Consider the following 14,903-nt stretch of genomic DNA (forward strand, 5'->3'; position numbering starts at 1 on the left):
TTATTCTACCTACTAGACCGCATAATTGACAGCATCACACATCGCTGTATGTATTGCATTGCATGTAGGGGAGATCATTATTATTATTATGCCATATTGGCAGTAATTTGCCTATACGAAACTGACACATCCAAATTTGTTTATTTTATACATATGCTAATTTCTATAACATCATAACTGTCAGTAATTTCTTTTGATGTTATTGCTCAGAATTCTGTACATAGGTGAACATAGGTACAATTATATGTGATACTGTTGTATTTTTCTATGTAATGCGAAAAAAATTTGAAGACAAGCTATGCAAGAAAAGTAAGAATACAAGAGCAAGTCCCTTTAACATTGCGTAAATGGGTATCTCAGCCAAAATAAAACCTTTTCTGACAACTTATTTTGTCACCAAATTTCGTGAGAAATCGTCAAAGGTCGCCGAAATTGGCGACCACTTGGTGACATTTGGGTCCAGTCCATGTATCAGTGTTATTGGTATTGTAATTGAATAAATTTAAGTGATCACTATATTAGTTGCAACCATAATTTGATCCTCATATTGCTTTCCAGTAATTTCAAGAAGCAGAATGTACTAGAAATATCTTGGCGGTTGATTGAAAACTATATAAGGCCAGCGAGAGCATCTGCTCTCAGTTGTTGTGTGTTGTCAGTTCAGCATGAAGTGAGATATCTCTGGGTTACCTTTCTCTTTAGATGTGCTTTACATTGTGTTGTGTTTAACATTCTTAGTAGTTTGAAGTGTAAATACTGGTTGTACTCTTTGATACTGTGAACATCCATACGGCAATTTCTGTAGAAAATTCCAGAACTTTGAACTGTCTCTTTTGATAAAATAAATTTTATTAATATATCGTTGGACCTGCGTACATTCAATATATTACAAACACATTTGCATGCAACATTATTTTACCCCTTTGTTAGGGTAAATAAGGGTATGCAAGGAATGCCATTGCATAGGGGGGCCTTGAGAATCTGTCTTCTTTTATGCTTTTAAGGACCCTCTATCTGCCTATATATATATATGTATGATGCATATAGGGTGTCCTTGAAAGCAGATAAAATAGTTGAATTCAGTGTTGCATATACCCAAAATTCAACTACAGGTTAATGTGAGAACAAGTTCTGAATTTCTTGAGGCGAGTATGTGTCAAAAACGACGAAGATCAAGGTACAAGAAGTCAGGACCCTGAAGTTCACTGGAAGTCTCAGTTTCAGGAAATAATTTTATATCGCAGCCACTTGTAGAATTTTCTCATAAATATGAAAAGAGTAAGTTGGCTGAGGTAAAAATTATTACTTTTTCTAGGCATTGTAGACCTCATACCCATTTTTAATTTGAAACATGGTTAAACAACAACCTGGATGACAATTTTAAAAAGGTCGTTCTTTCTATTCCTGTTTCCTATTTTCACAGTTTTCCACTTTTTTCCCCAAGCTGTCAGAATTGAATATTTTGTAACTCTTCTGATGCAAATTAATGCCAATACTAGTTTTTGTGTATGTATTTTTAGGAAAAAATACGTAAGTCTCTTTAACTAATTTTTTTAACTGATAATGAAATGTTATTCGATATGATTCATAAGATATTGATGTAAATAAGTTTGAAATTCTTGCATCACACAGAACAAAAGCTACATTATAATGAAAAATAGTTATTGTAAATATTGACTTCATATACACTCTTATGAATTATAATTTCATATTTTTAATTTTATAATTTCTGCATGCCATCTTACCAGATTTAAACTTATGATCTATAATCCGGAAAAACCGATAATCCGGAATCGCCGAAGTCCCGACAAGTCCGGATTAAAGACTTTTGACTGTATAAAGTAAACTGACTGAGCAAGAGATGCATAAAACATTTAATTTTAATCTGCAGTTATAAGTGTTCAATACACATGAAATGACTCAAACCTCTATGATGTTTAAGACCAGAACAAGAAGAAACTGACATAATTAACATTAGATTTTATATTAAAGAAAAATTAATTACTGATTTTGCTTTGCTAAAAGAAGACTAATCAGATTACAAGATGCCTGGAAAAGGTATAATAATTTTTATTACACTTGTATTATTTTATTTTTATGCAATTATTTCGTACATATATTTATTTCCATACAATTCATTATTACGATCGAATAAAAGCAGACATAATTCCAAAATATGAATCAATGACATAACCAGACATAATTTGGGTACATAATTTGGAATAAACTTATAACATATAAATATATAATAATAATATTATAATAAATTAAAACAGAAATCATGGTATGTTACTCGCAGTTCTCAATTTTTGGAACATGTCATTTACAGCGTTTGATTTTGTTCATATATTTAATACTACTAGCATTTCCAATAAACCAAAGTCCTAAAATCAGTCTTAATATCAAACTTAAAGTAAATTTATATAGTATTGTTACGTTTTTCCTATTCTTCTGACTCCAGCTTGTTACGTTTCTCTTTTTCTCTTCTGACATCAGTAGTTACGTTATTTTCTTCCTTCACGTTCGTATGGGGTTCGTAGATTTGGAGTGAATGACGACGACACTTGATGAAGTATCAAAACACACTTTATTAGCCAGTATTGTCAGGAAAGCTCCAAAACACGTTTTACAGTCGTCGAAGGTCTACTATAAACACGCTGACATGATAAGCGACACAAAATTCAGGTTATCAGGCTATCACGATGGAGACAGCTTCCTGCAAAGCAGCCGATTCTACTTTCCCGAGTACAGCTCCTGACTCTGCTTGGTCGTTCTCGGAACTCCGTGTACTCTCTAGACTCTCTACGCTACAACTCGTGATGCACTCAACGACACACGAGCACAGCTCCTGACTCTTTGGTTCAGTCTTTCCCAGAGCTCAACACGCTCTCTCGACGATGCACTAACCGCAATACACTAACAGACTCCTTCGGTGGACTCGACGACCCATTTGGCACTCGCTGCCCAACTGTCAACTTGATTGACTCGCTAGATGAGACACACTCTTCCTGACTGCAGACCAGCAGGGTATACATAGCTTTCGGCTTGTGTTCAGGAACGTTCTGGGCTAAACCGGTAAGAATTTGTTCCAGAAGGTTGTCCAGCTGTCCATGGTATATTGCCAAATGGGCTATTTCTCGCCAAATGTGGCAACCCTGCCTTCCTTGCCATTTTATGGCAACCCTAAAACTGCTTTGCGGGGAAGCTATCTTACCGCGCCTGTACCTTTCGTAACAGTATCAATGATTTTTACAGTTTACTATAATACGAATTGCACTGGTTTACTACAAACGGTATATCACTTTTCAAACTGTTGCTAACACATATTATCGCCCTGTAATATTTTTTAAAGAAATTAAATAATGAAGAATCTCCATGTATGTTCCTCACATTATGAAAAAATGATGGTAGCCAGAGCCATCAAATTTTGAATAATGTAGTCCTCCACCACAATATGTGCACCTGGGAACCAAATTTTGAATTTTGAATTTGTTTTGTAACTTATTTCTTATATTGTATAAAATTCTTATTAACAAACCTGGTGATTTGAGAGCGAGCAGTAGGAATAATGTTTGAAATAAAACATTTTTAGCTTTAGGTTGTGAGACTGTCGCCACTTATAAAAATGTACGACATTTATCTTTCACTTTTAACTTTTTAAACCCGGCAGTACAGCAATTGTACCTGGAAAATTACTTTCTTTAACGCCGGCTGTGGTACAAGTGTCATACCAGCAATCCCCTCCCTATTTTAGAGTAATCGCCTTTCTGTAGATTTCTGGGTGGTCCATTGTCACTGCTCAGAATAGCTGCTGGCTATGCACTTTCTCTCTTCTTATAAGTTTGGCTACATTTTAGTGAAAACTGCAGGTTTCGTCTTGCACCAGTATACTTGAAAATCACATAGAAGCTATCTCTTTCTCAAATGTTAGAGCACTGTGTCATAGTTTTAATGCTAATTTTTTTAGTACTAACATTTGCTATGATTAAAACTTCAGTGATTTTGCATGCTGTTTAAGCTTACCAGATTTAATGCTTTTTAATCTTAGCAAATAAGATTAGATTAATATTTTAGATTTAATGCCCTTTTAGAAAATAGGTAAAACTGCTTTATCGTTTAATTCCTTTTTACGCTTACGAATAATAAGATGTTATTTTGGTCCTTTTTTTGGAGTGCATAAAACCCTTAAGAACTGTTAATTCTTTCGAAGTGCTTCTATTATGTATGCAATTTTGTCTGATTTATCAGGAGATATATAAGAGACAATTGCATGCATTATAGTTTTCGTGATTTTCCTTCATTGTAAATTAAATAAAGCCAATTTATCTTTAGACCCTCTTTTAGGATGACATCTCCGAAAAAGTACTTAAATATCATTAAAGCTCACTTAAACTTCTAAATTGAATCAAAACATCAGTTACTTCACATAAAATTGCAGCCAGTTTTATTTTCTGAAATTCTCATACTCCTCAAGAGATAAAATGAATTCAGACAAATTAATAAAAAAATGTGTCTTTAAAAAAGGAATGTTATTTTTTCTGTAATAAGGTGTATGTCAACTTACTATTAAGTGTATGAGAATTAGGATTGGATTATGGAAAAGCACGCGAATGCTATCTGCTCAAAGGGATGGATGCTTTCAAGTAAACCTTTTTAAGAGAAAATTCATCACATTTATGTTCCTGATAGAAAATTCCACATGTAATCAACCCATTCTCCAGGTTTGATTGGATTAATTTTGTTCGCTTACGGAATTACATCAAGTATCTGTATAAGGGGAGGGATGCCTTCGTGGAGGACTTTCAAAGGGAAGCTGGCTTGTATTTACGTTACACATAGCGAAAACCATGAATCCAACCCTTTAGCCGGGATTCAAAGCTGAGCGAGCTATAAGTATTCAGCCACCTTTACCACTCTACAGAAGGGCCTGTTAAAAATTGATAAAGTATTGGAATAACCGGTTCAATTTACTACCTATATTTCTCAATCGACACTACATAATTTAGGCATACGAGTGGATTATTTGTGAATAAATAAACTGTATTGTACTTTTCACCACTATTTCATATTACGATGGAATTATTGCAATTCAAAGTTATTTCTCATGAAATAATTTTGCTCTGTTCATGATTTTTTCTTTTTTCAAAGAGAAAATTTCACACTTTAAATAAAAAATACACGCAATATGCAGATATACAAAATACACAGATATCTTATGCAAAATACACAAATACAAAGTACACAGATATGCAAAATTTGGCGTAAACAGTTTTTTTCATTTTGCTTTGAAAATATTCCAGGGTAATCGTTTTCATTACTGGATGAAATATGAAAAACAGATTTACTACATTGTAAGTGTAAACACCCAGTATGCCCTTATTCTTTTGAAAATGTGAAAGACTACTCTTTCTAAAATAAATCAGAAAATATATTATGTGCAAATATAATATTCGTTGAAAATGAAATAGACTTCAACCTTCGGATATAATGATGGTTTTAGATGAAATTTCTGCCTATGAAAGGAAATTGACGTATAATTCTTTATAAACATTTAAAACTGTTCTGAAAAATACTTTTGATGATTGCATGTATAGGTCACGGATTTTTCCCTCTGCTAACATAAACAAAAGCCAATTTTACAAAGAAAATTCCCTTTAAAGATATAGCTCCTTTGCCTGGTAGTCTAATGTAATATTTGTTAAAATGATGAAACGCAACCAATGTACTTCTGATTTTCTTTTTTATATTATAATAACAAAATTATCAAAAAAAGCAGATTTAAAGCTTTGTTATTTGTTATTTAAAGCTTTATTGTTGCTGTAAGTTCACCTCAAAATCTAATTGTATTGAACCTCATTCTAATCATCTAATAGTATTAAATATTATTAATGAATTTATTATTATTATTTCATTAAATTATTCATTACCATTATTTTGTTAATGAAAATATGTTATTAAAAATAGCATTCCAACCTACAGACTTACAAGGCAAGTTCGTATTTATTATATTTTTAAAGTTTTTTTCTCGTTTTCTAATTTCTAATAAGAAAAAATGCGAATATAAATGAAGTGTGAAAACAAAGTTATAAAATTCACAAATTATTGTCGAGATTGATCAGATATAGTAAATAAAGTATAAACATTGCATACATTTTGTTCTAAATAAATAGTGTACTGGATGAATTTCTAGTGCACTAATTATTTAAAACTTCATTTAAATGAAAAAATAACCTATAAAAAATCGCAAATCTAGCAACCCATTCTAGACTATGGAATGGCATCTGACGAAAACATAAATTTCACTGCATCAATGGAGGGGACTAAGGACTTTTATAATTAGTCAAAGAAGGAGCAAAAGTATTTTGCATCGCGATGGTCTGAAGGCTATATTATGAAAATTTCGGCCAGGTTTTTAGAAGGTTAACTAACAAATTTTATTCTATGTAAGCAATGTGTTGCCGCTGCCAAAAGTAAAATTCTTTTATCCTCCACGTGCCAGCATTTTGCCATTCACTAAAACCTAAAATACTTTCAAATTTAATCTGGAAGGCTCTTAAATAACAAAATAAGCACAGTTCTTAACACGTTAGCTGCCGTGGGGGTCACCGGTGGCAGGCACTCGACTTGGCTAGAGCACAGTCGGAGCCACCTGTGACTGGCGACGCGACCAACAGTAAAAATATATAATTAGAGTAAATATCGATACAGGTAAATTTTTAAATAATAACCATTGTTACTATAATGTTTTGAAGAGTAACAGATCGCAAAAATTTAACTAATAAATCGCAAAAATGGTCTGCAGCCCCTCGGGCTTGAGCGGTGACCCCCAGCAGGAAAATTGCATTAAACACGATTACATAACTCACCTTATCTTCTGTAGATAATATTTCATCATAGTATGCATCGAATAATAAAAAATTCATGTTAGCGCCATGGGCGAACCACGTAAAATGTGTGTGGCATTCAACGTGTTAAAAATACTTTTTCTACTTTTAAAGCAATAAGCACAGTTCTTATATATATATATTTTTCTACTTTTTAATATGATTGATTAAAAAAAACATGTATTAAAATCACGAGATGTTTAATTAGAAATATATAATATTTTTTATGAAATACCACTAGCTGAGCTTATTCAAATCATTATTTACTTTTTCTGTATTATAATAACTATTTTAGGCAGCTGGCCATGTGAGCAGCTAGTTTTTAAAGAAATAATACAGCAAATATAAAAATATGTATGGCAAACTCCAACACCCATTTGGGAATTCTAATGATATGCTATTTCTAAATATTCTAGGATTTTGTTGTTGAATTAAATTTTGGTACGTATTATCGCAACCAGGTTGGCACGATTTGTAAGTTTGAGTAAAAAAGTATGAATAGAAAGAAAATGTACATTTATTAATTACAGATAATTTTTAATACAGTTTTTTATATTATTTTGTTTTAAAATATAAAATAGCAATTAAACCCTTCCGGTTTCGAATTTGAATAAGTTGCAGAATTATTTTTTCGGCGAAAATCTTTTGGCTATTGCTTTTAGCACTTATTGAAAACCGTCTTCACCATTAACAGCTTGAGCTTGGCGCCAGATAAATTCAATAAGGTATGAGTCAAGATGATGACAGGCTGTTCCTCTCTGTTTTTTGTTGTGCCATTTGGCTGAGCCCCACATGTGCTCTACATGTTGTGTGTGAACGCCCTTGTTGGGATCCACAAAGTTATATTTGTCATTAACAGTTACATGCAGAAATCCAGCATTTTCAAACTCACTTGTATTGTATCCTTTCCAGCAATCTGAATAAATAATGCTTCCTTCCTTGATATTTTCGCAAATTTTTTCCATGAGGGTAACGGTGCTTCTGTTAGGTACAGTAACCAAAAAAGTCTCTTTCTTTTCTCGGCAAATTCTGCTGAAAACCCATTGCTGTGGTAGTACACGCCCAGTGTTATTTTTTCTTTTCACAAATAAACTTTCATGTAAACAAGTAGGGTTACCGTAAGTAGGGTCGCCAAATTTGGCGATTTATGCGAATTTTGGCCTGGTTGCGTTAATACGTAAGTACCTAAATTTTATTTGAGATGAGCATGATATTTAATAAACAAACGTATACTTGTAGATAAGAAATTAATAATGAAAAGAAAGGAAAAAGGCATCTTACTAAGAAAAATCTAATATTGGCATGCTAAACTGAGAAAAGACTGGAAAATTATAATAATGTGTGCCAACACTTAACACTGCATTTAAAAATTTTGTGATTTTGGTATTGAACTGCATGTGGCATAAGTGCAAAGAAAGATAAAAAGAAAAAAAACCAAAAAGTGGGTTAGCAGGAGTGAGAGAAAACGCAGGCTGCCTAGAATGGAAACTCAGTGTGTCAATAAAAAAAAAAAAAAAAAGTGTAACAAACTCTTTTGGGTGACAGTTAAAATCTAAAATCTTTCATATTTTTTCCTCCCCCTTTTCCTTTGGATACTGTACATTTATTGCGCGAGCAAGAGTTCTAGTTATGCCACTGTATACCTTACTGTGTGCTGTATGCTGTAGGTCAATTTCATTAAGTTCTATGAGTAAATTTTTGAGTAATCGTCACTTTTGTGACTCTTCCATAATTAATGATAACAAGCGTATTTCAGCCTCATGAGTAAGACATTTCTAAATGCTCTATACATAACTGCTTTTTAATATTAAAGAGAAAAAACACAAAATTTAAATACACATTTGTTTCCAAAAATTAACAAAAATAACAATAACTCATTAAAAATAAGCCAATTCGTATAAACTTTAAATATGTTGTCATATAAGATTTGACAAGTAAAACTGCAGTATGCAAATTGATGGCATTGCAATCAAAATACGTCATCTGCGAGAAGCATAAAATTGCATTTCAGAGGAAGCCTGAAAATTTTGCAGCGATACTGAGATAAGAAATTTGGGCTAACCAATTTGTAACAATGACATCTGAGCATCTTTTGCCTGAAGAACTGTGATGAAGAGCAATTGGGAGACTAGAGACAGGACAAAGTCAGACAGAAGTGGTTAGATGGCTAAATGTGAGACCTTCTGTGGTTCACTGATTTTTCACAGACAGGCAATAATTTCTAACCACAGATATAGCATCCAAGAGGCTCAGACAAGAATAGCCGTGTGCTGATGCTACGATGTGTGTTGATGAAGCGATATTTGTTATCATGCACATGAAGGAATAGAACCTCAATTCCAACTCAACTCAGATCCTCCCTTGCTGTAGCCACTGGAAGGTTGGTGTCAACATCAAACGTGTGTAGAAGCCTTCATGAAGGATGTCTATATATGAGGCAACCAGCTGTTTGAGAGCCACTTGCATCACATCATAGAAGGAAACATTTGAGGTTGACACAGCAATATGTCCACTGTACAGCTGATCAATGGAGGGCTGTTTTCTTTATGGATGAATCCAGATTTAGCCTCCAAAGCAACAGTAGACATTATTTGATTTGGAGAGAACCTGAAACCCGTTATCATCCATCAGACATCTGTGAAAGATATGCATAGGGAGGAAGCAGTGTCTGTGTTTGGGGTGGTATCTCTTTACGTGGATGCACAGACCTCCATGCCTTTGCAAGTGAAACCACAAATGTTCAGGCCTATAGAGATGACATCCTTGATGCCTATGTGCACGCTTATGCTGGGGCAATAGGTGATAATTTTCTGCTACAGAATGACAATGCTAGTCACACAGGGTTCACATCATGGATGATTATCTTCAGCAGCAAACAATTCAGCGCTTGGAGTGGCTAGCTCGATCACTTGACCTGAATCCTATCAATCATGTTTGGGATTCTTTAAGAAGATGTACAGCTGCTCTTCAGACTATTGCAAGAGCAATGGCTCTCACTTCCTACAGAACTGACATACTGAGTAATTAACAGCATTGTACACCGCTGTATGCGTTGTATTGCTTCTAGGACAGATCATACTCTATAATGAAGGAGGTAATTTTCCTATACCAAACTGAAACATTCAATTTGTTCATTTTATACATATGCTAATTCCTATAATACCATAATTGTCAGGTAATTTCTTTTCATGTTATTTTACACCTTGCTATGCATTGTACACTGTCAGTCAGTTTCATTAAATTCTGCTTGTAACATTTTGAGTAATCGTCATTTTCTCTTAATTCATGATAACCATTGTATATAAATTTTTAATTAATTGCATTTCCTCCATTACCCTTAAGTTGTATTTTCAATTTCTAGTTTCCGAAATTTTTTTAGAATACATATTTTTATTTGCTCCAGCTAAATCTTTGATGAAAAACTAGATCCATTGATAATTTTCTCCCAAAGGATACTATGTCACATTTTATCAATTTTACTGTTTTTTATTTTGTTCATATCAGGTCATCACCTGCCTATTCTAAAGTTCACATTCAGTTTCATTTGGGCTAAAAAAATATTTTTAGCAAGATCTACATATAAATAAAACAAACAAATAAAAAATGTATAATTTACAATGAGACAAGTCTTAGTACAAAGAAATGCAAATAAGGGTTGTTCAAGGCTGATTATGTTATTTCTGTAGAAATCTGAAGCATAATTGCCATGCATTGGAACTTTCTAAGGAAGTCATATCACACACGCAATGTAAGAAGTTTGTCTAATGACTTGTAGTTTGACAAGTCATGGCTGTGAAAGTGTTGGTTTATGTAACACTGTGAAAGAAAATATTAAACTAGGGAATACTGTAAAAGCAAGTTTAATTAGATGCTAAAGGATCCGAGCTGATAATTGAACAACATGGCATCATTCCTTCAAATAACAAGTGATTCAGGAAAAGTGGCAAATAGCGGTTTGTGGCACTGACAAATATCAGTGATGGAAGTAAGATAATCATTAAACAATACGTGTCTTGCAAACTCTGTGTGAGGTAAGTCCTCCAGCTGTGAATATCTGATCAGATAGTGACTCTAATAATCATTTGTCAGATGATTTTCAAACTATTAAACACTAAAAGTGAATATTTTACAGTTAATCATTATGTGTGATGACGTGTTGTTACATCATATAACCTTAAAATCCAAAAGAAGCAGCAGAGAGCAACAACATACTGGTTTCTCACAAAAGCAAAGCAAAGCACAGACATCAGCTGCAACGTTCAAGAGAACTTTCTTGCAAGCTACGAAAAGCTTCATTAATGTATATTTTTAACAGTGCTGCTATATTACTGAGCATAATTAATGCTTAGTAATACAGCACAATGATTAAACCTGTCATATATAACCTTGCCTGAGAGAACAGATATGGAATGATGTTCTGGAACTCTCATATCCATCCCTCCATGCCAATATTGTTCCCAACATGGCTAATTTTCCAGTTGTGCCTCTGCAAAATACATTGAGAATTTCTTCCCAAAAGGCCATAATTTGTTTCAGTCACTTAACATGTTCACACTGGTGTTGATATTCATATTTTTTTTTATTTTTGTTCTGAGACAGCACTCAAATGCATGCTTTACTACATCTGATGGTGTGGTACTATTACTTATTCAGACACTGACTATGCAACTGTTCGGTCCAGTAACAAAGTGCATGTGCGTACTTTGCAAGTTGTGTAACTCGTGTTGCTTCTTCATCCCAACCACATATTTCTTTCAGTAACTGCAATTAGAAAGGTGGCTAGAATTTTTTTTAAACTTTTTCCATATAAAATTTAGATAACATGGATATGGAAATAAGTGATTATTTTTATGAATCTGTAAATGGAAGAAGGAGAAATACATCAAGATCAAGATACTCTCAACCTCTTCTTACAAGGATTTTGTTAATGGTATGCAGCATCTGATTGAATATTTCAAGCGTGCCAAAGCACCATGGCAATCCTGCATTACACATATTATTGGAGATTACTTTGAAAAATATAGTTATAGCCCAACACTTGTTCAGATTTTCATTTGCTGTATAAGAAAAACAGTCTTGGTCAACTTCAAACTATCTTTGCACTACAAAATCCTTGCCAGCATTTTGTAAAATGTACCATTGTGGTAAATCTCTCTTTCACATGGATGACCATATATGCACTTGCCCAACATACAATTACCAAGAATTAGGAAAACACTAAATCGATTGATTAGAAGACTTTTTAAGTTGACAAAAGAAACCACAATATGATCTGGGTTAATCAGATATGCAATGCAGGAATAAGAAATTTTCTGAAAAAATTTGAATCTCTGTTTATAATTTTTTGGTGAGGAGAGTATTTCTGTATTTAATTATTTCACTGAAATTGAATGAAAATAATCCATGTTACAGAAACAAAATATTCAGAGATGATAGGTATCAAATTTTTATAGTAGCATGCCATCAAGATAAAACTGAATTTTCAGACAATTTGAACTAAATAAATTTCCAGATTTTACTGTTTAAAAATATTTTAAGAGTAAAAATTTATGAATATTGAACAAAATGTAATTTCCCCACACACACGACTTGTGCTATGACACTGTATATGGCCACACAGTCATAAAACTAATCATCAGTAAGACCTCTGCTGTCCAGAAGACACTTTCCATAACTTTACAGAGAGATGGCTGTGCTACAATTTTTTTAGCACTAAAGAGCCCGTAAGTTGCCACACCATATTGCTTTCCTTGGATTCTGGGATTAAGCAATGAAGCTACATCTCATCACATATAATGATGACTGAAAAAATTTATACACTTTTAGTGTTAAATCAGTTCATGTTGTGTCAAAAATAATTATTCAAGTTACCCTCTGATCAAATATTAGGTGCCAGAAGACCCGACTCTGAGAGCTTTTGATAGAGCAGGCACTCTTCTCATCACTACCATAACTTGATTAAAAGCAACTTATATGCAATGGCATGAAATGCCTTTTATTGGTCTCTCCAGAATCACTTATTCCACATACTTATTATCTGCTACTGGGACTACGATACACATTGCGAAGTGGTTTAGTAGTTACTAGCTCATATCCTTCAGTATTTCACATTGGACAACTTAAAGACTATCTAGGAAGAAAAATTCAAAATAGATAAAAGAATTGCAGAACTATTCATCTGCTACTACAATAGCAGCCAAGTTCTTTCATTGCCAAAGGAATCATGGAATTGCCAGCACAATCGAAACTCTGCACATTAACTGATTAAACTGAATAATTGCCAGTTTGGTATTAGCTGAATATTTTCATTTCCAGTGAAAAAAAAAAAAAAATCTTGGCAACCCTTAAACAATCCTAGTAATACAATATACTTATTAATCATACCTTATGATCCTTCCCATCAACTTCATGAACTGATATTGCACCTTTAGAGTAGATTTGTGTTCCAGGTGGTTGACGATAGGTGCATTCAGCCTATATAGGAAAATTAGGAATTTAGGAATTAAAAAATTAGGAAGCAATAACTCTAAAAATTAAGAACGCAATAAACTTATTACCTATAGTTATATTTGAAAACTTTATGAGTTAATATAGAGGAAACCACTTAAAACATCAGATGCATCATTCAAAGCATCAGATTTTTAATAAATAAAAAGATTTCAGCATGATTTTTCATTTTTCAGAACTGGGTCATCAATATTTTTATGCACTTTATAATGATTATATTGAACAAATAATTGTATAAAGAGCAAACACAAATAAATAAATTTCAAACTTTTTCTTTGACCAAGAAAAGTAACAAATAAAAATACATCACTGACAATAAACATACAAGGATTATAATATGGAAAAAAAAATAAATAAACATTAATGAATAGGAATCATGCTGAAATGAATTGCAAAACAAGAGCTCAAATAAATGTGAAAAAATAAAAAGCATACTTTACAAACTAAAAAAAGAATATAAATTATGTGCTTATTCTTCACTATGCATATAACAGACAAAATACCTTTACCAGAAACATACATCATACGTGCAACTGAAAAAAACATTTGGATTTTTTCCAATATAGAACATGTTAAATTTTGTCCTTAACCACACACAGAAAAAATTACATTGTGATGCTAGATATACTTATTTAAATGCCTATTCATGATACTTTATGGCAAAATGCCAAAATAAAGACAAACACCTATTTGAACACATACATAAAATTCCTATTTGCAACCTTTAAACTGAATGTGTTTTTATATCTTTGAAGAGATTTCTTACTTCCAAAGAAACAATTGTCAATAAAAGATTTACAAGTATGTCATTTTACTTAATTTTTTTGTTTAGCGAAATAACTAACTTAACAGACACATTCTTCATATCTAGAAAAATTTTACTACCACACTTTTTTATCATGGAAAAGATACAAACAACTGTCTTTTAATAATGTAGTTAAAGCTCAACTGTTCGGCATTCAACTAAATATAATATTTTAAAAACTGCCCCTTCCAAACAATAAAACAAATGTAAGTGTAAATGTAAATGTATCCAATAAACAAAGACATGTAAAGCCATCATAAAGCATATGTATGAAACTTGCCAATGATGTGATTTAGTACCAATAATGGATAAGCATGATGTCACAATACAAGCATGAGATCTTTGCCTATATTTTATTTGGTTATATTGGTTTTTATAAGGACAAGATTTGACTGCTATTTATCTTTTCCCCTCACATTTTGGAAAAAAAAAAAAAAAAAAAGATTAAAATTTGGGATCTGCCTTTTAAAGAACAGCATATAGAAGTAGTATTTTCAAAGTTACAGAATCCTGACATAAAAAAAAAAAGTACATTAATGGACAGGATATACAACTTTATTTGAAAATAGATAAACATTGGCAACATAATATGAAGAATTACGATAAGCATTTTTTGTTTTTATATGCTATTCTGGTAATTTGTAGTTGTTAATTATCCAACTAAACAGTGAATGATTTCTTCCTTTAAATTTCTGCCAAAATGACAG

At 32.6% G+C, this 14,903-nt stretch overlaps 1 protein-coding gene across 2 annotated transcripts in view; it reads right to left on the reverse strand.

The window, feature by feature from the left end:
• Nucleotides 1–14,903, reverse strand: part of LOC118192000 (histone acetyltransferase KAT8-like) — a 135,164-nt gene that overhangs the window by 82,877 nt on the left and 37,384 nt on the right. For both annotated transcript variants that reach the window (XM_085808504.1, XM_085808505.1), the window contains exon 6: nucleotides 13,269–13,358. In XM_085808504.1, coding sequence (XP_085664630.1) covers nucleotides 13,269–13,358 — 90 coding nt within the window. The remainder of the gene's footprint in view (nucleotides 1–13,268; nucleotides 13,359–14,903) is intronic.

This window comes from Stegodyphus dumicola, chromosome X1 (genome assembly GCF_044657685.1).
Source record: "Stegodyphus dumicola isolate Sdum_Otavi_A_Nest chromosome X1, ASM4465768v1".
In the NCBI taxonomy this organism is placed as follows: domain Eukaryota; kingdom Metazoa; phylum Arthropoda; class Arachnida; order Araneae; family Eresidae; genus Stegodyphus; species Stegodyphus dumicola.